The sequence below is a fragment of the Labeo rohita genome, chromosome 24, assembly GCF_022985175.1.
Source record: "Labeo rohita strain BAU-BD-2019 chromosome 24, IGBB_LRoh.1.0, whole genome shotgun sequence".
Taxonomy (NCBI): Eukaryota; Metazoa; Chordata; class Actinopteri; order Cypriniformes; family Cyprinidae; genus Labeo; species Labeo rohita.
This window is the reverse complement of record NC_066892.1, coordinates 5521661-5549289: the sequence shown is the minus strand read 5'-3', so window position 1 is coordinate 5549289 and position 27629 is coordinate 5521661. Positions and strand designations below refer to the sequence as shown.

General features: G+C 36.0%; 2 protein-coding genes across 3 annotated transcripts; both read left to right on the top strand.

The window, feature by feature from the left end:
- The first annotated feature begins 3603 nt into the window (after positions 1-3603).
- asb10 (ankyrin repeat and SOCS box containing 10) lies at positions 3604-15430 on the top strand. Of its 2 annotated transcripts, none has more exons than XM_051097729.1 (5): positions 3604-3995; positions 8751-9018; positions 11079-11583; positions 14521-14634; positions 14768-15429. In XM_051097729.1, the coding sequence occupies exons 1-5, from the start codon at positions 3683-3685 to the stop codon at positions 14951-14953; spliced, it is 1386 nt and encodes a 461-aa protein (XP_050953686.1). In that variant the 5' UTR covers positions 3604-3682; the 3' UTR covers positions 14954-15429. The 2 variants fall into 2 exon arrangements, with proteins under 2 accessions (XP_050953686.1, XP_050953687.1); XM_051097730.1 differs by lacking the exon at positions 3604-3995 and adding an exon at positions 4113-4487 and having other exon boundaries at positions 14768-15430.
- A 4009-nt stretch (positions 15431-19439) lies between these two features.
- On the top strand, positions 19440-22584 carry gbx1 (gastrulation brain homeobox 1). The gene is made up of 2 exons (XM_051098569.1): positions 19440-20073; positions 21382-22584. Exons 1-2 carry the CDS (start codon positions 19638-19640, stop codon positions 21894-21896), a joined length of 951 nt encoding a protein of 316 aa, XP_050954526.1. The 5' UTR covers positions 19440-19637; the 3' UTR covers positions 21897-22584.
- Positions 22585-27629: the final 5045 nt, after the last annotated feature.

Below are 27629 nucleotides of genomic sequence, written 5' to 3'. Positions count from 1 at the left end.
AAAATAAACATGCAAAGAATATCAAACACCCTTAAAAAAAAAGTTAAAACAGCGATATAGGACGATTTTAAAGTTGAGGGAGAACATGGGATGAGAGTTTTTTGACATACCCTAACTGTCATGAACCAGAGAAAAACTATCCAGGCAGAGTAAGACAAGACAAGCGTTTGACATTGAAAAGTATATAAATAGTATTATTTTTATGAAAATAACCAGTCATTACGCTAGATAAGACCCTTCTTTCTCAGCTGGGATTGTTTACAACCACATTTGGGATCGTTTGAAGCCGCATTTAAACTACATTTTGGAAGTTCAAAATCGGAGCACCATATCAGTCCATTATATGAAGAAAAACGCTGAAATGTTTTCCTCAAAAAACATAATTTCTTTACGACTGAAGAAAGACATGAACATCTTGGATGACAAGGGGGTGAGTACATTATATGTGAATCTTTGTTTTTGAAGTGGACTTCTCCTTTAAAGTCTTTGTGTGATGACTATTACCCTGGTGAAAAAAACAGCATATGCTGGTAGGTAAATTTTGATGCTGGGATGCTGGTTAGGTAGGTTTTGATGCTGGTTTAAGCTGGTCCTTTGCTGGTTTATGCTGGTCCTTAGCTGGTTTATGCTGGTCCTTTGCTGGTTCATGTTGGTCCTTGACCAAAGGACCAGCTTAAACCAGCTAAGGACCAGCATAAACCAGCAAAGGACCAGCTTAAACCAGCATCAAAACCTACCTAACCAGCATATGCTGTTTTTTTCACCAGGGTAGCCATTCCTAAATAGTATTTCATGCCAACATGAGTCTTAAATAGTGAGGAATCATCAGGTTATTCATTGAGAAAAGTTTATGGTCATTTATGAGCATGAAGGACTAACTGTTAATGCATTTGCACCTCAAGGACTACCTTCTCCAAGAACCAATTTTCTATTCTGGATATTTTGGACAGATTTCTCTCGAGAGCCTCAAAACAGGGTCGTCATGATTGTCTACATCATCTACATCAAGTTAGTGGCTAGATACTCCTGAAAGGAGTCCACTAGATGTTTACTTTACTGCACAAAGCAGACTAATGCTCTTGAAGGCTTCATGATGTTCTTTGTTCTTTCTTCATCTCATCCCACCATTCTGGATCTTCGCGTTGAACGCTCGCAGCACCATTTAGACAGCATTCAAACAGCTCATAATCATGTTGGTTATTCCTCGAAAAATATTCATCGTTATCAATTAGTTTCAACCAATTAGCTTGCATTTCTAATTCTTGGTCTGCTCTTTGTTCCTGTAATTAGCAAATTCATTAGTAGCATCTAGTGTAGAGTAGATGTTTCAGCAATGTACTCTTATGATTTTAACATGAGGCGCAGCGGTGATGGCAGTATTAAGTGGGAGATAATCAGCAGGAACTAATTGTCTAATTGCACTGATGAAGGTTACGATCATTAGCCTGTTGTGGAAGTCCGGTCGTCAGCGGCGAGCGGCTGGATGACCGGACCATCCTAACCCTACAGATGGCCTCACTGTTAAGCTCACGGCAGGACAAAATGACAGACATCTTCTATCCACGGGGAGCAAGACAAACGAGTGTGTGAGTCTGCGTACGTGCGCATGTATATGCGTGTTGCGTGTGTGTGTTGTCCGCAGGGAGTAAGACGAACGAGTGGAGGGAGTGCTGATTCAATGCACTTCTTTCTTTTTCTTGCTTGAGAAAGTCCCTGCCTCCACAAAAATTGAATGTCCACCATTTGAGAAATGAATTCATGGAAGTCACTGTCTTTTTTCCCCATTAGTAAGTGTTTAGTTCAACGTTTTAAATAATTGCGTTACAAGGAATGATATTTAAAATACATTTGGGAGGCAATGGGGCGGGAAAGTGCCTACATGTTTTGCTGATGATACCCGGGCCATTTGGAAGACATCAAAGTAGTGAGGAGGTAGCCCAGATGCATATTATAAACTCATTATGTGTATCATTTAAAAGGATGTACTCCAGCAGCAAAACAATCTTCCCATTCTCTGCCTCGCCTGTAATGTGTGTTCGCAAAGTCGCAACTTTTTGATGCCTTCAGTCAATGTGACAGCTATTACTGCATGGCAAAATGGAATAAATGTCATTTGTATTCCTATTGGCAGGGTCATTAACATATGGATAAGACATCGCGAGTCAGTGTCTTTAGAAGAAAACGGAGTCTCGAAATTTCTGAGAAAAAAAAAGAAGCTGATCATCATTTAAGAAATTATATTCGTAATTATTGCATTATGATGCATTTTTTTATGTTGAGGAAACATAAACAGATAAATAGATTGAGTCCAGAATGCATTTTAAATTCAAATCCAGTTCCTGAATTTGAATTGAACTGAAGTAGCGAACAGACACGGAATTGCAATTTGAATTTGAATATACCGAAGTAGAATTGAAATAAATTTAAATTTGAAATTTAAATTTAAAAAAAAAATAATAATAATAATAAATATTAACTAGAAAAGCCTTAATTAAAAGTTTTTGAGAGAGATCATACAAAATGCATGTTATTTTTTTTTATTTAGTACTGACCTTTACATAAAAGCGGAGGGGGGCTCTTTATGCATCGTTTTTCCTCCTGGAGCATCAGTGAGTGTTTGAACCTTCTGTAATAGTTTCATATGAGTCTCTCAGTTGTCCTTAGTGTGAAAAGATGGATCTCAAAATCATACAGTCATTGTTGGAAAGGGTTCAAATACACAAAAATGATGAAAAAACAACAAATTTGTAGGACTTGAAGGATTTTTCTAAAGAACAGCGGGCAGTTTAACTGTTCAGGACAAACAAGAGGCTCATACTAAAGAAAAAAAAAAACAGCTGTGTTTCATTCAGGTAACAACACAGTATTAAAAAATTCAACCATTATTTTCTGTTGTGGACTATATGTACACATCTTTTATGTGAAACATCTTATTCAGGTCAGTACTAAATAAAAAATAACATGCATTTTGTATGATCCCTCTTTTTTTGCTTAAATAATAGATAGATTCTTATACTTATCACGGCTGTCTATTTGATAAAAAAAAAAAAAAAAAAAAAAAAAAAAAAAAAAAAACAGCAATACTGTGAAATATTATTACAATTAAAAATAGCTCTTTCTATTTTAATATATTTAAAAATTTAGTTTATTTCTGTGATGCAAAGCTGATTTTTTTTTAATCATCATTACTCCAGTCTTCAGTGATCCTTCAGAAATCATTCTAATATGCAGATTTGATGTGCCAGTGATACAGGTATGAACGACAATTATGACATTCTAAATTTTGCTCAACACTGACAGATAAATATATAAAAAGTTTGAAAAGCACTGAAAAATCAAATGATTTGTATGAATTTCTGAATACATAATATGAGTCTATGAAGCACCTATAGTGTCTATATTGATCTGATAAGCATCCATAAATGCTGTTATTAAATACTAATAAGGTTTTCAGCAGAGCTGACCTGCTGGTAAATGTTTGTTTTGACATAAACGGCAAGTCACTGTAGCAAACATGAAGTTATATCCCACCCATGTGACACTGTAAAAATAGTCCCGTTTGCACGTGGCCAAGTTCCTACTCGGATATCAAAACAAGCCCAGAGAGCAGAAGGCCATTTAAAAGACCCCAGGCCTTTCAGTGTCTAGACCAAAAGGCTAGTGTGAAGACACAATCAGATTCATGTCTAGAAGGAGTCTCATGTATAATCCAAGCTCTCTGCGCTCTTTAGAGCAGGAAAGGCACCAGATGAGACTGGCTGCCCCGGTTCTCAGTGGCTACCTGCTGAGGAAAGAAGCTTGGGACAGAGGGACGTCTTCAAGGCAGTCTTTGGGAAACCCTCCGATGGTGTGCCAGGACCCTGTTGTCCAAAATGCCCTGTACACTGGAAACATACAAGCTGTGAAAGAGATCTTCTCTAAAGGCTTTCCTTCAGACCTGGTCATCCAGCCTCAAGGAGGAGCAATGCGGTGGAGAGCAAATGGAAAAGTTAGAGGTAAGAACTAAATAGCAGTTTCGATTGTCGGACTTGAACTGATTGCCTCTCAGATCTAGCTGGCCAGACAGCCTCGGGTTTCTGGACCTTTCTAAAGGTCATGCCAGGCAGCCTTAAAATAGCCTCTATCTAAAAACAGGCAACAGGCTAAGCAAACATATTCAGGGCAATCATACACAACATTGTGCCCGGTCTTAAGACTAACGCAGGCAAACAAAGTAAAGGCTGGATTCGCACCTGCTCCTTGCTTTACCTCACACATGGGGCCGAAGATTAAGTTTCGCAAACAAAAGAAATATCGCAGCGACGTAATCGCGACGGCTCAGGCATCAGGACTTATCCTCCAGTTCTGGAATGCGCTTTTGGTTGGAGATGACCTCACTGTTATTAGCATCATTGATGACCCTGAATATGGTTATCTCTTGGATGCCATATATGACACCAGCAACATAGAGGAGTGGAAAAACTTCAGGTTCAACTACAGAGGGCTAAGTATGCTATGAGACTATGCTATGTTTTGGTATTAAGATAGCTTGCTATACAAAATATTTTTGCTGCTTGTTCAGTTTATTTAATTAAAATAAGCTAAAGCAACAGAATATTTTATCACAACTGAATTTTATTAAATTCTTTTATGTAATGTAGTTGTGTTGTGACTACTTTAATCATTTTTGTTGCATTAACTGAAACTGCATGAGTGACTTTATAGGATGTATTACTATAAAATAATCACCATAGAAACATTTTTGTTAATTAAAATAATACATAAACTTGTTGGCAAGGAAATCCTCTAGTTTTAGTTTAACATTATTATTATAACAAACTGAAAATGAAACAAAAATGTTATATCTATACACTAATATTTAAAAAATTATAAAAATAATTTTTATAATTTTAATAAAAAAAGGACAAAAAATACAAAATGACAATAAAATGACTAAAAGTTTAAAGCTAGGCCTTTAATGATGAAGAGTGTTTTTTAGGCAATGTTTTACATTTTTGAGATACACTACCAGTCAAAAATTTTGTATAGCAAGATTTTTAATGTTTTTTTAAAGAAGTCTCTTCTGCTTACCAAGCCTGCATTTATTTGATCCAAATACAGCAAAAACAGTAAAATTTTAAAATATTTTTACTATTTAAAATAACTTTTTTATTTTAATATATTTTAAAATGTAATTTATTTCTGTGATTTCAAAGCTGAATTTTTAGCATCATTACTTTAGTCCCATGATCCTTCAGAAATCATTCTAATATTCTGATTTGCTGCTCAAAAACATTTATTATTATTATTATCATTATTATTATTATGTTGAAAACAGCTGAGTAGAATTTTTTCAGGTTTTGGTGATGAATAGAAAGCTCAGAAGAGCATTTATCTGAAACAGAAATCTTTTGTAACATTATAAATGTCTTTATCCTGATTTTTGATCAATTTAAAGCATCCTTGCTAAATGAAAGTATTAATTTCTATTATCCCACCTGACTCCAAGCTTTTGAATGGTATAGTGTATAATGTTACAAAAGCTTTTATTTCAGATAAATACTGATCTTTCTATTCATCAAAGAATCCTGAAAAATGTACTGTTTTAAATATTGATAATAATAATAATAATATAATATTATAACGATTTCTGAAGGATCATGTGACACTGAAGACTGGAGTAAAGATGCTGAAAATTTAGCTTTGATCTTACACTCTTAAAAATAAAGGTGCTTCACTACGATTTCATAGAAGAACCAGTTTTGGTTCCATAATAAACCATTTAGTCAAAGGCTCTTTAAAGAACCATGTCTTTCTTACCTTTTTATAATCTAAAGAACCTTCTTTCGTCACAAAGAATCTTCTTTAAAAAAAAAAAAAAGGTTCTTCAGATGTTAAAAGTTCTTTATGGAACCATTTAGACAAGAAAGGTTCTTCGTGAAACACCTTTATTTTTAAGAGTGTAGGAATAAATTACATTTTTAAAAATATTCAAATAAAAAACAGTTCTTTTAAATTGTAGAATATATTCACATTTTTTACTGTTTTTGCTGTACTTTGCATCAAATAAATGCAGGCTTGGTGTGCTGAAGAGACTTCTTTAAAAAACATCTAAAATCTTACTGTTCAAAAACTTTTGACTGGTAGTGTAGATAGAATGATAGAAGATAATCTTATAAGTATGAAAATAAGGTATTAAATTTTAAACCTGACTACCTGCACAGAATATAGAACAAAATGGTGTGAAACACGGTTAAAATTGGTTAACAATTTTAAATGTATTTAATTTCTGTCTTCAACACTCTTAAAAATAAAGGTGCTTCACGATGCCATAGAAGAACCTTTTTTGTCTAAATGGTTCCATAAAGAACTTTTAACATCTGAAAAAACTTTCTGTTTCACAAATGTGGTGAAAGAAAGTTCTTCAGATTATAAAAAAGGTAAGAAAGAGAGGGTTCTGACTGAATGGTTCTTTGTGGAACCAAAAATGGTTCTTCTATGGCATCGGTATGAAGAACCTTTTAAAGCACCTTTATTTTTAAGAGCGAATGATCTTTTTTTGTCCTGCACATTTAGTTTTTTCTGCACATGTATACATTCCTGTGCACATACACAAGCACTCAAACTTTGTCACACCAGCACACTATCTTCATTTCCAGTATTTCCACGTAAGACTCACCTGCTGTCATAGTTATTTGTTCCCCTGTGTGTTTCAGTTACACATAGATTGCTCTCTTCTTATTGCACCCACCCCGACTGTGTCTTTGAGGTTGTTTTGAGGTCTTTTTATGAGTTTGTGTTTATGTTTGTTCCCATGAAACTTACTGATACTGATCATGAAAATGAATACTGCATAGGATACAAATGCTACTGTGCTTTGAGTATGACATTACAGTCACGATGAATACTGAATGATGAAAAACAACCACATTTGGTTTGGAAAAATGAGGTTTCATATTCTTCCTACAAACAACTAAATTGTTTGTAACTAACTAAAGTAAATGCAACATAATTGCAAATGCAAATTAAAGCAACTGAACTAAAAGCAATACAAGTTGGATATTTATAAGATTATTCAAGATTAAACATCTACCAAATGTACTGTAATTAAGTTAAACAATTAAAGCTTTATTTAGCAAGGACACATTAAATTGATTCAAATTGGCTATAATGACATTTAGAATGTTAGAGAAGATTTATATTTCAAATAAATGCTGTTTTTTTGTTTGTTTGTTTTTTCTATTCATCAATGCATACTAAAAAAAATATGTATCCTGGTTACCACAAAAAATATTAAGCAGCACAACTGTTTTGAACATTGATAATAATCAGAAATGTTTTTAAGCAGCTAATCAGCATATTAGAATAATTTCTAAAGGATCATGTGATAATGACAACTGGAGTAATGATGCTGAAAATTCACCTTTGCATCACACGAATAAATAATATTTTAAAATATATTCTAACAGAAAATAGTTATTTCAAATTGTAATAATATTTTATAATTTTACTGCTGTAATTGTATTTTTGATCAATTAACTGCAGCTTCAGTAAGCATAAGACTCTTGTTTAAAAAAACATAAAATCTTACAAGCCCCGAGCTGTTGTAAAAATAAGCTGAAATTAATCTAAAAGACAGTTAAAATAGAGTAAAAAAAAAAGTTTGTCAGGACAAACTTTAAAGTTGGCTTGAGAAAGCTAAAACAGGAAGGTAGAAAAAGTTTTAAAAGCTAGAAGTTTGACATTTTGCTAGCATGTTTCTTGCTTGATTAGCATGTTGTTAGCATGTTTTAAACAAGATTAGCCAAGTTGCTAGCATTTTTTAGCATAAATAACATAATATCAGTATGATTAGCAAGGTACTAGCATGCTGCTAGCATGTTTCCAACATGATTATCATGGTGTTAACATGTTTTAGCATGATTAGCAAGTTACTAGCATGTTTCTAACATGATTCTAGCATGATTAGCATGTCAGTAGCATGTTTCTAGCAAGATTAGCAAGTTATTAGCATGTTGCTAGCATGTTTTGAGCATGATTAACACGTTGTTAGCATGATCAACAAGTTACTAGCATGTTGTTGGCATATTTTTAACATGATTAGCATGTTGCTAACATGGTGTTATCATGTTTTAGCATTAATATGTTGATAGCATGGTTAGCAAGTTATTAGCATGTTGTTAACATGTTTCTAGCATGATTAACAAGTTACTAGCACGTTGCTAGCATAATTCTAACATGATTTGCATGTTGTTAGCATGTTTCTAGCATAAATGGCATGTTGTTACCATGTTTGTTGCATGATTAGCATGTTGCTAACATGATTAACAAGTTACTAGCATGTTGTTAACATGTTTCTAACATGATTCGCATGTTGCTAACATGGTGTTACCTTGTTTTAGCATGATTAACATATTGATAGCATGTTTCTAGCATGATTAGCAAATTACTAGCATGTTTTGAGCATGATTAGCATGTTGCTAGCATGTTTCTAGCATGATTAACAAGCCACTAGCATGACTAGTTACTAGGCTTGGCTTAGATAGATAGATAGATAGATAGATAGAAATGAGTTTGGAGTTTGTAGAGTTAAAACTCTAGCAGGAGATACAGTCAGAAATTTTAATCTCAGAAAAAGAAGAAGAATAATAAGTTTAAATAGCATTTCAGTAAGTTGACTTTCTCAAACCAACTTAACAAAACTTCAAACTAACTGTAGTATTGAATATCTGAATCTCCAGATAATCTCATAACTCTTGCTGGTTTTTTAGGACTGTGGTCACTGACGTACGAACAAGAGCTGACCACGCCACTGCACATCACCGCTGGCCGGGGTTTCACCGAATGTCTGCGGCATCTCCTCCTACGGGGCGCTCGAGTGGACCTGGCACCTGGGGGCACCACTGCCCTGCATGAGGCCTGTGAGGAGTGCCAGCCCGACTGCGTCAAGCTGTTGCTGCAGTACGGAGCCAATCCCAACTCAACCAATGAAGACGGGCAGATGCCCCTGCACGTGTGCACTGAACACGATTCACTTGAGTAAGTGCTTGTTCAGTACAGTAATTACAGGAAATCCTGTGGTGAATTTTGCGAGTTCAAATGACTGTCAGATTGACACTTGAAATGAAGGTGCACTACTGGTCAAAAGTTCGGAATAATTAGGAGAAAAAAAGACTCGTGCTCACCAAGGCTGCTTTATTTGATCAAAAATACAGTAAAAACAGAAATATTGTGAAATATGATTTTGAAAAGATGGTTTCTATTTGAATATATTTTTAAATCTTATTTATTCCTGTGAGGCAAAGATGAATTTTCAACATCATTACTCCAGTCTTCAGTATCACATGATCCTTCAGAAATCACTCTGACTGTGTGTGGTTGTGCTGCTTAATATTTTTGTGATTTTTTTTTTCAGGATTCTTTTATAAATAGACAGTTTATTTCATGTATTTCAAATATACATTATACCGTATACATTATAAATGTCTATACAGTCACTTTTGATTAAATGTATCCAGGGGGTGAAAACTTTTTTACAATGAGACCCAGTAAAGGTTAAACCGGCTAAGACTAGACCACCAGCTTAGGCTGGTTATAGCTGGTTTAAACATGCTAATCATGCTAGCAACATCCTATTAACATGCTAATTAAGCTAAAACATGCTAACATGTTGGTAAAGTGCTAATGTTAATCATGCTACAAACAAGCTAGCAACAGGCTAATCATGCTAACAACAAGCTAGTAACTTGCTAATCATGCTAATAATATGCTAGTAACATGCTAATCATGCTAGTAACCTGCTAATCATGCTAACAACATGCCAGTAAGGCTAGTAACTGGCTAATCATGCTAACAACATGCCAGTAACTGGCTAATCATTCTAGCAACATGTTAGAAACGTTAATCATGCTAGAAACATGCTAGCAACAGGCTAATCATGCTAACAACATGCTAACAACAAGCTAGTAACTTGCTAATCATGTTAACAACATGCTAGCAACATGTTAGTAACTTGCTAATCATGTTATCAACATCCTATCAACATGCTAATTAAGCTAAAACATGCTAACATGTTAGTAACTTGCTAATGTTAATCATGCTAGAAACAAGCTAGCAACAGGCTAATCATGCTAACAACAAGCTAGTAACTTGCTAATCATGCTAACAATATGCTAGTAACATGCTACTCATGCTAGTAACTTGCTAATCATGCTAACAACATGCCAGTAATGCTAGTAACTGGCTAATCATGATAACAACATGCTAGTAACTGGCTAATCATTCTAGCAACATGTTAGAAACGTTAATCATGCTAGAAACATGCTAGCAACAGGCTAATCATGCTAACAACATGCTAACAACAAGCTAGTAACTTGCTATTCATGCTAACAATATGCTAGTAACATGCTAATCATGCTAGCAACTTGCTAATCATGCTAACAATATGCCAGTAATACTAGTAACTAGCTAATCATGCTAACAACATGCTAGTAACTGGCTAATCATTCTAGCAACATGTTAGAAACGTTAATCATGCTAGAAGCATGCTAACAACAGGCTAATCATGCTAATAACAAGCTGGTAACATGTTAATCATGCTAGCAACATGCTAACCATGCTAGCAAAACACTCAACATACTAGTAACATGTTAATCATGATAGAAACATGCTAGCAACATGCTAGTAACTTGCTAATCATGGTAACATGTTAATCATGCTAACAACATTGTAATCAGCCTATAAAAATACAAGCAACAAGCTAATTATGCTAAAACATGCTAACAACATGTTAAATCATGTCAGCAGTGTGCCAAATCATGCTAGCAACATCAAATTTCATACTTTTACAACTGCTTCAAACTTTCAGGCTAGCTTTTCTCAAGCCAACTCAAAGTTTGTTCTCATCTATTTTAAATTACAATAATAGTTCAAAATATTACTGTTTTTGCTGCATTTTTGATCAAATAAATGCTTTGTGAGCATAAAAGACGTCTTTCAAAAAAAACCTTTGATGACTAACTAATATTCTACAAAACTGATATCACTTACACAGAGTGTAATATAGCCAGACTTCTGACCTTTCTTGCATGTTTTTTCAGGTGTGCCAAGCAACTGCTTGCATTCGGTGCTTCGATCAGCAGTCAAAGCTTGGATGATAACGACACACCCCTTCATGTGGCGGCCCGCCATGGCCTTCCTGATCACGTTGAGCTCTACTTACGACACGGAGCTGCGCTTAACCTACAAAACGACGAAGGCAACACACCGCTGAACGCCGCCTGCTCCCAGCCGCAGGACTGTGCGTCTCTGGAGCGGTACAGCCGTGTTTGCCACATGCTGGTGGCTGCTGGGGCGGACATATATATCAGTGACGCGGACAGGCAGACTCCACTGCACATGGCGTGTAAGAACGCCAACCCTGATGTGGTGGTTCTACTGCTTAAGAACAAAGCCTTGGTCAACGAAATGGATTACGGCGGCGACGCACCGCTGCATAACATCCTGAAGGTGGTGGCCTACAAGACGGACCATGAACCCGAGAGGATCGTACAGGCGCTTCTCAATTATGGATCCATCAGGGTGTGGCCTGGAGCTCTGCCCAAGGTCAGGATTGGATGAGAGAGCCTGTTACTAGCTGCTTTCCATTCAAAGTCGGATTATATTAATATATCCCTAGTCAAGGAATGCTAATGTTCCATAATAATTTGGAATCAATCTAACTAGGAATACAATCCTGATCTAACAGTCACATTCTTGCTGGATATACAATTTTTTCCATAAGATTGGGCGTGGCCATTTGTAAATTTTCTGGGTGTGGCTTCCAGTCTCATCCGCTTCCAACTATTTTTAGCTGTACAAAACAGCTGGTTTTGCTGTTTGATGTCACAAATTGGTGTCTTACCATGTTATTTTATTGTATTATCTTGATTATAAACACACTGGTTTGTAGTGCAAACAGTTTAACCGTTTACTGCACGTTGTTATTCTTCTCATTATTTCCTTATAGTGGCTAATGAACCGGAAGTCTCACTTCCGTGTTGAAAAATAAGGTGGATAGTTTTCCATATTTTATTCTTAATGTTTTTTCATGTTGTTTCATTTTTATTTTAACTATTTGTTTTATTATCTAATCAGGACTGTTTAGGATTGGTTCCATATTATGATTAAATTTCATTTAAAATATCAGATTTTTTGACTGGAGATATACTACTATTGAAAATTTTGGGTTCAGTAATTTATTTATTTATTTAGTTATTTATTTATTTCAGCAAGGATGCATTAAATTGACATATACTTTCTTATTTTGAATGAAGAATCCTTAAAAATGCATGAAGGTTTCCACAAAAAATATTAAGCAGCACAACTTTTTTCAACATTGATAATGTTTCTTGAACAGTAAATCAGTATATTAGAATGATTTCTAAAGGATCATGTAATGCTGAAAATTCAGCATTGCATCAAAGGAATAAATTACATTTTAAAATATATTTTAAAAGAAAATAGTTGTTTTAAATTGTAATAATATTTCACAATTTTTTTAATCAAACAGATGCAGCCTTGGTAGGAGACTTCTTTCAAAAACATTTTTAAAAATCTTACCAACCCCAAACTTTGGAGGGTAGTGTATGTTTTTTTCAACTTCTGACAATAAAGGTTCCTGACACTCTAAAATTAAACATATGAAAACAAAATGGCAACTCTAAATTTGCATTTATTCAACAAATACGTTGCCTATGATGATGCTATGCATTGCTAGAAAATGTTTTTGCAGGTTTACAATTTTTTTGTAAAATAATTTTGTCTAATTTTGTTGAATAATAATAAAATTGTCTAAATAAAAAATATTTTAAAAAGAAATAAATGACTTTACTATCATATAAAGTAAGACATTTTTAAAATTTAAGTATTTTAAGTGCTTGTAAGTAAATTTTTATTATTACCTGTGTACATCTCAATGGGTGCCTCCATGTTTGTGTGACATCATACTCCGGTTGTGGAAGTTTGAAGTTCTTTTCCAAGTTGGAAATAAATTCCCATTTTCCAGGTTGAATTAAATGCAACATTAGACCTAGAGAAAGAGTCCAGTGATTACTGGTGAACTGGATGCAGATGTCAATGTAAAGAGAATTTAAAGGGATAAGTCGCCCAAAAATGAAAATTCTGTCATTAATTTCTCACCTACATGTCATTCAAAACCCATAAGACCTTTGTTCATCTTCAGAACACAAATTCTGATATTTTTGAATAATTGTATGGAACAACATAAGGGGGAGAAATTATTGACAGAATTTATTTGTGAGTGAAATATCCTTTTAAGAACAAATTGAACTGGATACTAACCTTTGTGCCATTTGTAAGGAATGAACCCGCTTCTCAAAAAGGCATCCATCTGCGATCTGTAAATTACAGTTTTCTTTAGCACAGATATTTATCCTGTTGAACTAATATATAAAAATAAATTAACTCAAAACCATGATTAAAGTTCACCGCAAGCAGCATATGATTCTTTAGTTGTCACAAATACAGAAATAATCACTTTCAGATGGATTTAGCTCTGTCTTTCAAAGGCGCACAGTTAAAAACACTTGATATCACGCATCCAACGAGTCCCACTTGTGCCAAATAAATTGCCTGAGTCTTAACGAGGCAAATGTTAATAGGAGATTAATTAGCAGTAATTGCAGAAATTCCCCACAATCCCCCAGAGGGGGGCCCAATCTGTTCATCAGCCCAAGTAGTTAATTATTCCATGCAATGTTCCCCCAAAAATACAACTTTCCACCTTTGACCTCCACAACACAGGTGGGGCTGTTGCACCAGGTGGAAACTGACAAAAAGCTGCTCAGCTATGACCGCCTTCCCTCCACTGTTTGTTATTGCCAAAGACACAGGATAGCATTCCTTTATCATGTAAGTTATTAATAGCAAAGCTAGATCTGATACACAATCTAACTAGCTTAATCTGATATTTTTATTTAGGATGCTTTAAATTGATTAAAAGTGACAACAGATACATTTATAATGATACAAAAGATTGCTGTTAAACATAAATGCTTATTTGAACTTTCTATCATACAAATCCTTTAAAAAGTATCAGTTTTAGTGAAAACTGTTTCCAACATTGATAATAATTACATGTTTTTGTTGAGCAGCAAATCAGCATATTAAAACGATTTCTGAAGGATCTGAAGGAAGTAAAGATGCTGAAAATTCAGCTTTGCATCACAGGAATAAATTACATTTTAAAATATATTCAAATAGAAAACAGCTTTTTTAAATTGCAGTAATATTTTTGATTAAGTAAATGCAGACTTGGTCTGCTAAAGACTGGAGTAATGATGCTAAAAAAATTTATATATATATATATTATTTATTAAAAACATATTTTATCAACTATATTTAAAATATTTTTTTTTTATTTAAATTTTTGTTTAATATAAAACTGCTATAAATGAGATCAAAAGACTTCTTATATAATAGTTTAATTTCCCTGTATGTTTTTTCTTGTAATAGCTTTATTCTCTAATTTATCTAACGCAGGTTTTGAAATATTGCTGCACATCTCCAAGAACAATAGAAGTGCTCTTCAACGCATATGACCGACTCAAAATCACTGAATCCTGGGTAGAAGCTGTTGCTCCTGAGGTGTTTCAGGTCAGATGTATTAAATGTAATAAATATTTAAGTAAATGCTAAAAGATCGTTTTATTAAAATAAGAAGCATCTAAAGAACTCAAAATCTTCTCAGAATAGCAGATAATATAAATTATCTTTTTTTTCCACACAGAAACATCGGGAATTCTATGAATCCTTATTTGCACTGATGCAAACTCCTCGATCTCTACAGCATCTGGCTCGTCACAGACTCCGAACGTTTCTGGAAGGTCGCTTAGACAGGGTGGTCCCCAAACTGGGTCTACCAACCTTTCTTAAAAATTACCTAATGCTGGCATTCAGAGACTATATGCACTGAGAGAGACCACAAACCTGACACTGTACAACATACAGTATAAGCATGCAGTGATTGAGTTTTGTACCATTAAGTCATTGAGTTTTGTTTTATTCTGTGTGATTCTGAATGATTGTGTTGGAAAATTGTCCTGTCATTACTAAAGATGATACAATCAGGTGGCAGTTTTATAAGGAATTCTTAAATGGAGTTAATGCTTAATGCCCGTCTATGAGATTTTTAATGTAAAATGTGTTTTATTATTACTGATATCTATTTTGCATTAGGAAAAAAAACATTGTTTATGAAGAATAAAATATGAGGAGGATGCATAAGGTCTCTGAAGTTCATAACACACACTGACTATTACATTAACTACCACAGTGGGGCGCCATGGAGCTCAAGTGGAATCTGAATTCCTATTGAAAGTTCTCAAATCACTGATAGGATTCCACGCAAAATGACAGATTTTGAATGGAAAATATTAAAAGTAACATTCTGAATGCTTTAATGTTTTCATTTTCTTGTAAAATATTTTTTTTTCCAAATGTATTTGTACTGATGCAACTAATTAATTATAGCTGATTTCCCTAATTCACTTAAGACACAATATATGCACTACATCCAAAACATATTGATTAGTGGGCCAGCTACAAATGCATTTAAGTATTTTTCAGCAAACACTAATCTAAATTAAGCAAAAATTGCATTTTCAGGAAGGCAATGTTCTGTTATTCTACTGTATTTTATCAAATTGTCCATTTTTAAGTGCATGCTTTGATTGATTTGCTTGTCTACATTTCCAATTATGTTCTTACGTCATATTTTATATAAACTGAGGACAATAGAAAATCTGAAACATTACAATTCAGTGATTTGACATTCATATTCAACATTTTAAAGGTCAAGATTGGACAAGATGGTGTCTATTACAAAAAACAGTTTGTCGGAGACAATGAATGGTGATTTAGAAGTGCAAGATAATTCAGATCATGAACATGATTATGTGGATTTTTATGAAAACTACTAACTACATTATTTTCAAACTGCTGAGTTCCACAAGTAAGCATCACGTCACTTTTTGTGCAGGTCATTACTAAATGAGAGATGAGAGACAGGATCATAGCGACTGTGAGGTGAGTTATGTGGACATATGTGACCCTAGACCACAAAAGCAGCCATAAGGGTCAGTTTTTTTTTAAATTGAGATTTACACATCATCTGATATAATCAAGCTGAATAAATAAGATTTATATTTATATAAGGTTTGTTAGGATAGGACAATATTTGACCGAGAACTATTTGAAAATCTAAATTATTAAGAAAATTACCTTAAAGTTGTCCAAATGAAGTTCTTAGCAATGCATATTACTAATCAAAAAGTAAGTTTTCATATATTTACGGTAGTACATTTACAAAATATCTTCATGGAACACAATCTTTACTTAATGAGTTTTGGTGTAAAAGAAAAATATAATTTTGACCCATACAGTGTTGGCCACTGCTACAAATATGTGTTACTTATGACTGGTTTTGTGGTCCTGGGTCACATATAATGTGATCATAATTATGTTATAAAGAAGCATGCACTTGAATGACAACCACAAGTAAAGGCGGAGCACAAAATGATGGGGGACAATGTGAGGGTCTCACGTGTTTAATGACCCTGTCACCCCGACCCATTACAAAACACCAGAACAATGCAATGGGCATTTGAGTGGAAGGATTTACCAGAACAAATTATGAATAATAATAATAATTTAGGTTTAATTGTATTAACATATACATTAATAATGAAGCTTATTAGTAGTATTAGTATTATAGGGTGGATGCTGGTAAAGTGGAACACTTTCAATATTTTACTGCGTTTTTTTTTTTTTTAAATAAAAATAGTTTTCTGTATGCATCCTCACCGACCACTGTAGTAAAAATTTAGCACAAAAAAATGTTCTCCTCTATTATGCTGCACTATCAAGTTATTAATTGCGCGTCAAAGATGCACTTTTGGTTTGTGATTTTTGTCTTCATGTGTAGTGCATGTAGCGAAGAACAAAGGTGCAAAGCAATTGTCTACGAGCAGATCTTTGATAAAAGTCTCATATACGATGACCAAGAGGAGGGGGGGCTCTGATTGTATCCCATTCAGTAGCGTGAGAGAGAGAGAGGGAAAGAGAACGCTGTCTGGTTTCAATAGATCAAAGAGCACTGCTCCTGAATGGAGTCATTTGCAATTATAAGAATAATTAGCATCTGTGGGTCCTCCATCGCTAATCAGAGTCGGAGGTGATGTGTTTATGTCCTCGCGCAATCAGACGGCCAGTTGGAGAGCCCGCGCCCCGCAGGACTCAATAGCGCCTAATCATCATCAGAAGTGAATTGGCATTTAAACGGTAAAATGATCTCCGATTAAATTAATGCTTAGCGGGGAAAGAGAAACCGCTCTGAGGGTACAATTTTAGACCCCTTTTCTTTGTTTTTCTTTTATTATTTTTCTTCTAAAATCGAAATTATATTCTCAACTATTAAAGGAAAGTATGATTACTTTTTCTTCTAAAGTCTTGTCCTTCTTAATTTCCTGTGTACTTAACGTCTTGTCAAATTATTCGTATGATTTTCCACTCAGGATGTTGAATATCTGCGAACATGTCGCTCTTTTTTGTCTCGATCTTTGAAAATACATTAAATGGATTTCATACGACTTGAACTCACGTCTTTAGTGGTTTTAATTCATGAAATACAGTCATTTTGATATTGTTTGTCTAGATGTAAATGTCCAGAGACTGAAAAAACAGACCCTGACTGCGTGTCAAGGTCATTAAGTTGAAGTTTTCAAAAAAATACTATTTTTTTAAACAAAAAGTCTTGATTTGTTGAGGTGAAATGAAGAAACTATTTGTTATTCATGACCGGTCCAGTGTGCGAATTATTTTGAGAGTTTCACGAAGCCGCGTTTTAAGATAATTTCTGTCAGTACGTTTCCGCGCCAAAAACTGGCTTTTTCGCCGCGCTAACGTCCAAACCTGAGGTAAACCATCTAAACAAAGCTTTAGTCTTTAGTGGTTTTAATTTATAAAAATACAGTCATTTTGATATTGTTTGTCTAGGTGTAAATGTCCAGAGACTGAAAAAACAGACCCTGACTGTGTGTCAAGGTCATTAAGTTGAAGTTTTCAAAAAATACTATTTTTTTTAAACAAAAAGGCTTGATTTGTTGAGGTCAAATGAAGAAACTATTTGTTATTTATGACCAGTCCGGTGTGCGAATTATTTTGAGAGTTTCAGGAAGCCGCGTTTTAAGATAATTTCTGTCAGTACGTTTCCGCGCCAAAAACTGGCTTTTTCGTCCAAAACCTGAGGTAAACCATCTAAACAAAACTTTTTTTTGTCATACACTTTGAACATATCGCTTAAATGTTGAATAAAGTGATAAATAATGACAGTTGCCCTACTTGTTTTGTCGAAGTTCCCGCCGGGTTGTAACGGAAAACGTTCGCGCCGCCCGCTGTTGCTATGGTTACCCCCTCAGGCGAACGCTATGGCGATTTTTTTCTCTTTTCGCGAACGTAGGCCTATACATTTAGCGAACTTCCCTAACTTTTGTGATGAGTGAAACGTTATTTGAAAACGCTTTTGAAATGTATACATTCAACATTTCCACACAGATGTATATGGGGTATTTTACATTTCACATTTCAACCTCCCCCCCACCGTTTGTTTTGACTGACTTTAGGGAGGTTCAAAGTGTAATTAGGAGGGTCAGGCCCTCCCATAATTCGCACCCTATTCGTGACTAAAAATGTGTAAAAATGGCGTTTTGACAAAGTTGTATAAACCCTTTTTTAAATGAAAAAGTATGGAATTTATAGCTATGTCAAGTTCTAAGAACTAAATTAAGGCGTTTCTTATTTTTATCGTGTAGAAAATCCATCTATAAACGGATGTATTTATTTATAGTCGTATTTCGCAATCCCCCCCGATTTTATCAGTACGAGTTCACACAGATCTCCACATTCAAACGTCATTTCATCAGTAAAATCTCTCTCTTGGGGATAATTGCCGGCCAGATTCACTCTTTCTCCCAACAGAATAGAAAAGACTCTCTCTCACAAGAAGGCCGAAACATCTGCCTCTCCGCCCTCACGACTCCGATGCCATCGGCCTCTGAAAGAATCAACAAAAGAACCGTTGTTATATATCTTCCCTTGAATACAAAGTAATTACTTATCATCAATCAAAATTAATAATAGTTGATTGGGTTGGTGTGGTCAGCGCAGTCCCCTCACATTCGCTTTCCAGAGGAGGGGACTTGACCCACTGGGAAACTAGCCCCCCTCTCTCTAGGCGGCCTAAAAAGTCAGGGACTGAATAAGGAAATGAAGCGTAATTTGAGGAAGATGGATGAGTCTCCAGGGCAACTCCCCCTTCTATCCTCTTGTATTGATGATAACCGAGAGAAAGAGAGAGAGAGAGCGCGCGAGAGAGAGAGTGAGAGAAGAGGGGTGTGCGTGTGTGTGTTTATGTCTCAGTATGTGACAAATAGAGGCTGAGGCACTGAGAGCTCCAGACAAAAAACGCATCAGGTCTCACAGTCAGTTGGACGGCGAGGACCCTACAGCACCATCAGGATAACCGTGGACCACATTTGGGGTGATTTGTCTCAGAAGGCCACTGCACGGGATTTATACGACCAGACCGCGCTCAGTTCACCATGCAGAGACCGAGCGGTCCGGGCACGGCGTTTTCCATTGATTCTTTGATTGGCACTCCACAGCCCCGGCCGGGCCACCTGCTCTACACGGGCTACCCGATGTTTATGCCGTACCGACCGCTTATGATTCCACAAGCCCTGTCTCATTCGTCATTACCGTCGGGTATCCCTCCCTTGGCACCGCTGGCATCGTTCGCGGGGCGCCTGACCAACACTTTTTGCGCGGGGTTGGGGCAGGGGATGCCCTCCATGGTGGCGCTCACCACCACCCTGCCCAGTTTCTCGGACCCTCCAGATAGTTTCTATCCCCCGCAGGAGATGCCGGGACCCCGGTTAGGCGCGGACGGGACGGGGATGAACCGGCAGGAGAGCCCGCATGACGAGCTCAAGGGCTCTGAACTCCTCAGTTTCACTGAAACTTTCCAGGCGGTTGCAGGTGAGCACCGGACACAAACTCTCACTGACAGGTGGTTTCATTACGAGCGTAAAAAAGTTCGAACGGCCTTTATTTAAAATAAAAGCTCTGATTAGAACCCGAAGGGTGTTACAAGGTGATGCCGAAAGTTCCAAAACAAACTTTTATTCTCTAGTTCTTGAGGAAACCGCTACGGATGAGTTAGATATAAACCTATAAACCAATATGCTAAATAAAAACCTTTTAATGTTAAACTTAAATTTATATACATCCAAAACAAAAAAACCTATACTAAAACGTCCTTGATAAGAATCATGCGCTTTTGGTGAACATAGAGTGCTGCAGAAATTCTTTCAATTACTTTTTTTTTTTACTGTGGAACTCCATAAAAACTTCATGCATAAGCTTTAAGATTCTTGTACATTTAGTCCGAAATGTCATGATGACACTTGAAAGTTAAGAATTGTTAAATGAAACTTCGAATAAAAATTCACCACCGTTGTTTAAAATCGTAATTTTGTGTGCTGGAATAACAGAGTGCAATCTACATTTATCATCTGCTGTTGTTCTTGAGACTTCATAAAATTATCGAAAGACAAATGAACACATCTGAGCTTGAAAACTTCCATTGTCATTCGATTTGTATTCAGGTGGCACAGGCCTTCACTCCTGCCATTGGAGAGTTTCGAAACAATTATATGCTTTGGGTTTTTAGAATAATATTTCTAAACAATTTATGCAGAATTAGATATTTTCAATTTGAAATTGAGCAGACTGAGTCATAAAGCAAAATACATTATTCTATGGATTCAGCAGCTTTTAAAAAAATTTCATTACTGTTATAAAATATATATTTCCCTCATCCACCCTGCTACAATACTGTCATTTCTTCTTAAGCTTTTGACCATTTTAAAACATTCGTCATCGAAAAAAGTTCAATGAACTTGCAGGTTGACATTTTAAATTTGCTTAAAAAATGTAAGTTAAAAACCAAAGTCAGTTTTAGATAATTGCATATGCAGACAGGCCTTCACTTGTAGAAAACAAACTTCAGTTATACACTCTTTTATGATGTTGTGCAGAAAGCAAAATATGAACAATTATTGTTTTAGCGCACTTTAACATTTTTAACACATTTGACAATTCATTTCTTCTTGATTTTTAACTCGATTTTTAATTAGTATTAAATTCGAGGATGTCAAAAAGGACTTACACTTAAGTTTTAGAGGGTCGTAAGGATTCACATGAATACTATATTTGCCCCTTGAACTGGCCAAATCTGTACGGAATATTTGTAATGATTAATCTCTTAATTTTCATTCTCCTCAGGCGAAACCAAACTCTACAGTTCAGATGATGAGAAACTGGACCTGAAATCAGCGGAGGCAGCGTGCAGTGACAGGGAGGACAGTTCAGCCGACAGCGAGAACGAAAGCTTCTCCGACGGGAACACCTGCGCTTCAGCGTCCCAGAAAAGCAAACTCAAAGGAGGCTCACAGGACGCGTTACCGCCGGGCGGCTCGGCTGGAAAGAGCCGGAGGAGGCGGACTGCTTTCACTAGCGAACAGCTGCTGGAACTCGAAAAGGAGTTTCACTGTAAGAAGTATCTGTCCCTCACCGAGCGCTCTCAGATCGCACACGCACTCAAACTCAGCGAGGTCCAAGTCAAAATCTGGTTCCAGAACCGCAGGGCCAAATGGAAACGGATCAAAGCCGGCAACGTCAACAACAGATCCGGGGAGCCCGTCCGGAACCCCAAAATCGTCGTGCCCATTCCCGTGCACGTCAACAGGTTCGCGGTTCGGAGTCAGCATCAACAGATCGAACCGGGCAGCAGGCCATGAACTTCTCAATGAAAATGACCCTGAACTTCTCAAAAGAACATTTACATGACCCACATTCCCACAGGTCAGGGGTCACACACTACAGATGCATGAAGCACACCTAAAAAGGAGACCATTCCAGTATCTAGAAGGATATTCAGAGACTTTTAGGTAACACTTTAATCGATTTAAAACACGAGGCCTATACAATGCTTAACGGATCATCGGTTTATATATACATTCAATTCTGAATAGCCTATATGAATCAAAGTTTATAATATTTGAACGTATATTACCACATGACCTGTTAAGCATTTTATATAAGGTGTTACCGACTTTTATATCTGTTCACTATCGACATTACTTTCAGGTTTGTTCCTTCCCCTCTCTCCCCTAAAATGTCTTTATTTTTAATTTATTATTTTGTACATTTGTAAATATGAAATGTGTCCGTGCGACACAAATGTGCACTATACGAAACTGTAAAGAGACATTTTTAAAAAATAAGTATTTATAAGTTGCTGTCTAGTGAGTTTTTGCATGTTGCCATTTGTTGTCTAATTTCCCCGTATGATTTTAACGGGCCGTTCTCGTTGTTTCGATCATTTTTGCATGTGCTCTTAAAGCATTTCTGTCCCTTAGAGGCGGAATCTCCCCCAGTTCTTTGTGAAAAAAACGGTGATGGAAATAAATAAGCTCAAGAACACAATGACAGAGTGATATATTCCCATCGACGTCACAATAAATGTGCAATATGGTTGCATAAAACTGTTCACTGTTGCATGCATGTTGGCTCTTTTTAAGTGCTGTTTCAGTGTCATCTTTCCAAACGAACTAATTAACTATTGATCAAGTCATTGACTCATTGATAGAGATTTTATACCAAACATTATCCTAAAGCATGTGGTGACTACTAGCAATTCTTTATTGGCAACTATATTTATTTATTTATTCACCCTTAAAAATAATTTAATTATGCAATTATAAATTCCAATTAATAATACAAAGTAAATAATATTTAACTACCATAGTTTTCAAGGACATCATAATAAGCATGCAAAATATAAAATACACACAACTGCATCATGCAGCAAAAAAGAATATCAGATGCTAAAATATATCTACTTTCCACTGTTGAATCTTTTAAGATCAAGATATTAAAAATAATATCAGGCAATGTTAATCTTGCAATATCTATATTGTTTTAATGCACAGGTCACTGACTTATATCTCTGTTTTCTTTTCTTCTGGTCGAAATGGTTGTGGAAAGGGTGTCTTAGCTCTTCTTTACATCCAGCAGGTTTACTTTATTTGATGCATTTTGAGCAGGTAATAGAGCACATCTGTCATCAGCGTCAAGAGACAATGGGGTAAAATGATTATCCTTCTGTTAAAAATGCACATAGATTTACTTTATTTTATTTTTCAGAAAGCGGTGTGAAGCTTGAGCCTTCCGCATCGCTTCTCTTTAAAGCAGCATTATTGTTCTGAATCGTTTCAACTGGCCTTCTAAAGAAAAAAGGACCAAATATGCGATGTCTGCGGTCTTTTCATTCAACATAAAAAAAGCTGATATTCAATCTTTATGACTTTGACATGAAACATTTACTAACCGTTTAGTTTTGACACAAAATGCATTTGACTGAGTAAAAAACGTTATGTTATACATAAGAAAGATTCACAGGCTCCTGATGAAAACTAACTGCATGACAACCTTCATGCTACAATATATTTTTCAAAATGTATTGAATGCATTTAATGTGCACGACTGTACTCAGCTTATTCGTTCCATAACTGTGACTTAAAACTCTCAACATGGCCTGCTTGTATAATCGGAGGGGAATTTGCAAAAGACAACAGATATGAAAGCATACTTTTACAACCACATGTAATTGAGAAAGACTGACATTGACCTAAAGCAGCAGACAACAATCATTTGACTCTATGATGACCAGTGCAGATCATCTAAAGAGAGGGACTGTACGTGTATGTGTGTGTGTGTGTGTATGTGAGAGAGAGAGAGAGAGAGGTTTTTTTGTTAATGAGCACGGGACTCATTTGTCTCTCTTTGGGAGGCCGTGCTGTCTCAGATGAGAGTGATGGAGCTCTATTACACTGGTCATATCCAACACACTGTAATGAACTTCAACATCAATCATTACAGGAGAGAGCAAAAGACCACGCTGGGTCTCTCTCTCTCTCTGTCTCTCTCTCTCTCCGTTCCAGGGTTGAGTCTCATTCAGTCACTACAGACTGTTCACAGACTACATATACAATGATGCTGAAAAATTGCTTTGCATGAAGGCATCTGAAAGCAGATGTGTTTATTCAAAGCGACTTACACTGCATTCAAGACAAACATTTATCAGTGCATGTGTTCCCTGGGAATCGAACCCATGACCTTGGCGTGGCTAGTACCATGCGGTTCGAGTTACAGAAATGTAATGTAAAATATATGTGCAGGAGTATAATATGAAAACTTAATAGCACGAATAAGGTCTTGGCCACAATATTTTAATGTTAAACAATTTTTAAATGCATAGTGTTAAATTTATAGAAGTTTAAGGAAATAATTAAATAATTAACATAAAATGTTTAACAAATGTTATTTTGATTTATTAAAATGTTACTTTTTTCCATTTTGTGTCATGAAATAACCAGATATATGTGACCCTGGACCACAAAACCAGTCTTAAGCAGCACGGGTATATTTGTAGCAATAGCCAACAATACATTGTATGGGTCAAAATTATTGATTTTTCCTTTATGCCAAAAATCATATTAAGTATAACATTAAGTATAGATCATGTTCCATGAATATATTTTGTAAATTTCCTACCATAAATATATTGAAACTTAATTTTTTATTAGTAATATGCATTGCTAAAAACTTCATTTGGACAACTTTAAAGGCGATTTTCTCAATATTTTGATTTTTTTGCACCCTCAGATTCCAGATTTTAAAATACTTGTATCTCAGCCAGATATAATCCTATCCTAACAAATCATACATCAATGGAAAGCTTATTTATTCAGCTTACATAAATCTAAATGTAAAAAAATTGACCGTTATGATTGATTTTGTGGTCCCGGGTCACATATGTTGTATGATGCATGAAATAACCAGAAACCTGGGCTAGAAATATAGCAATTATAAAGTGATAAATAACGTCTTTTACTAATGTAAATATCCAAATGGAGACTAAAATTATACAGTGCTGCTGGAACATAATGTCTTTGATATTAAAGTGAACAGTGTAACGAACATTATAAATTGTGCCATTAAGTTTTTAAAAGGATAAGCTGGTTTTAACTAGTTTTAGCTGGTCTCACAGCCTCACCAGCAGAAAACGCCATTAAAACGTCCAGTTTAGGCTGGTTTTCTAAGCAGAAATCTAGACTTAGGCCAAAGTTTTAGGAATGATAACAGTATTTAAATCTAAATCACTGTTATGTGTGTGAACGCAATACAGGAGTCACACCTGCAAACTGGCTGATGATTGACGCAATGGACTTCTGACTTTATTTGACCAAAGTAGCCTATTATTAGTAACCTCAGATATTATCATCCAGCAATCCCAGTAGAAAGAAACAGGACTGACGACCATGTTTCTGGCATACAGTATGCGCTACTGGAATTAGGCACGACCAGTGTGGACGTAACTGGAAGCTGCTTTCATGCCTAGAAACAGCAACAGGATGCCAAGTGTAACGTACCATGATGTATGATACACCAGCAACTGTTTTCTCTCCTAAGTGCTAATAGGGAGGACGAAAGCGACACTTGGATGCGAATCCACACCCTTGAGAAAACTGCACAATGACCTTCTGAAAGACACCAGCTCAACCTGTTGCAGAGCTCAAGTCTTTACATTTAGACGTAATTGTTTTTATTTGACAAAACGAGCTCACTTAAAGCGCAAAACACAATTCCCCAAAACAATCCCATAAATTATGCGCGCAGAAAACAATCTCATAAACTAATGAGGAATCTCTGAACTTTCTTGACTTGTATTGTCAGCATGTCGCTCTGACACGAGTGTGTAAGTTAATTGCTTCAGCCTCCAGTAACCGCTAGTGGTAAATGCCTATGAGCTGTTGCATTTACATATCCCCTCATTTAGAGACTCTGCTAATTAGCATTCTCATTATGCCAATTATACTAGCTTTAATTATTATAGCACCGCCACTAAAAAAAATATGAATCGCAAACCAAATAGCCTACAGAGATATTCCACAAGGTGCTGTTCCGAGGATGCGGTGATGGGAATACCAGCACAGCTTGTCAAGAGCGGAACACTCTCATTATGACAATCAGATTAATTGTTTAATTGATATCCGAGCATTTGTTTCATTAACGGATCGTTAGGAAGCTTAAGGTACCGGCTATTCACGTTCCTTGGCGGAAGCGGAGGGACCGCGGGCGGCTGCAGCGGCGGCCGAGTCTTCGAAGAGGAGGGACGGGAAGCGTGAGGCCTGAATCCTGGGGAGTGTCTGGTGGACGCCCACGCCGCTGATGTATGGGCAGATGCATCAAATCACACAGGATAAACAAGCGATGAATTTCATCAGTGCCATCATAGCCTTAATTTGGCTGCCTAATGAGTCAGAGCTAGTGGCGGAGATAAAAGTTGTCAGAGGCGCGGCTCTAATGAATTTCTTGCCACTTGTAATCAAGGTTGGCTGTCTGAGGGGCCATGATTAATGGAACCCTGGAGGATTCCCTCGGCCTTCAGCTCTCATTACAGCTAATGCATTCTCAGGCAAATTAACGCACTGAGAAGAGCGAGCGAGAGAGAGACGCGGAGAATCCAAACAAGGACGGGAAAGAAAGAACAAGTGATAAACGCAAGATTGAGAGAATGCGAGGAAACAAAACATAAAATGACAATTAAACAGCCTATGAAAGCAAAATGGACTTTTTTCGGGCTTTTAGCCCATGTCTGCTAGCTTTGAGCTGAGCATCTAAATGCTAATATGTAAACAAAACTAGCTTTTAGCACAAATACCACGCATTTCAATTCTTTCAGGACAAATACCGATGCCATCATTTCCATGCTGGTGGCACTGAACTTACGGTTCCACCGTCCTGAAGTAAACACATCTACTCATTAGTCCGCTTTTACAGCTTAAATTGAGTCAATAATTGTGCTCTTGTAAACTATTTTAACTAAAACTTGTTTAAATTTTACGCTAGTTTATAGCCCAACTTCAGCTTTCATTTGTATTTTTAGGCTTCATATTCAAGTTTTCATTTGTGAAACTTATGATAAATAAAAATGCGTAAGACTCATAAACTGGCTGTTGAACGTAAACAGTGCCACTGAACCGAACAAAACTTTATATTTTGCTAATTATTGCTGCTGAAAATTGTCAATTATTGTCATATTTTGTCATGTTACTAATCGGTCAAAGTGGGGACAACATTTGGACTACTATAGACTGACAAAAGTTATTACAAATCAAGGAGAAGAGTGCAAAAAACTGTCTGAGGAACAAAAGGCATTTGTGGTTGGCCAAACTGATCCACGATTTCCAGGGCAAAAATCTTGACAATATTCGTATTTGTTCTTATCATTTCCAGTCAGGTAGATTTAGCAGCATCCACATGTTTTTTTCAGTGGTTTAGAAAGCATAAATTAGCAGAACATGTTCAGTAGTAAATTAACCACTCAATCCATGCTGTTGTTTACATCTGAGTATCTCCAACATGGCTGCGGATCTGGGTAACTGACCAAATCGTGCTATTAATAT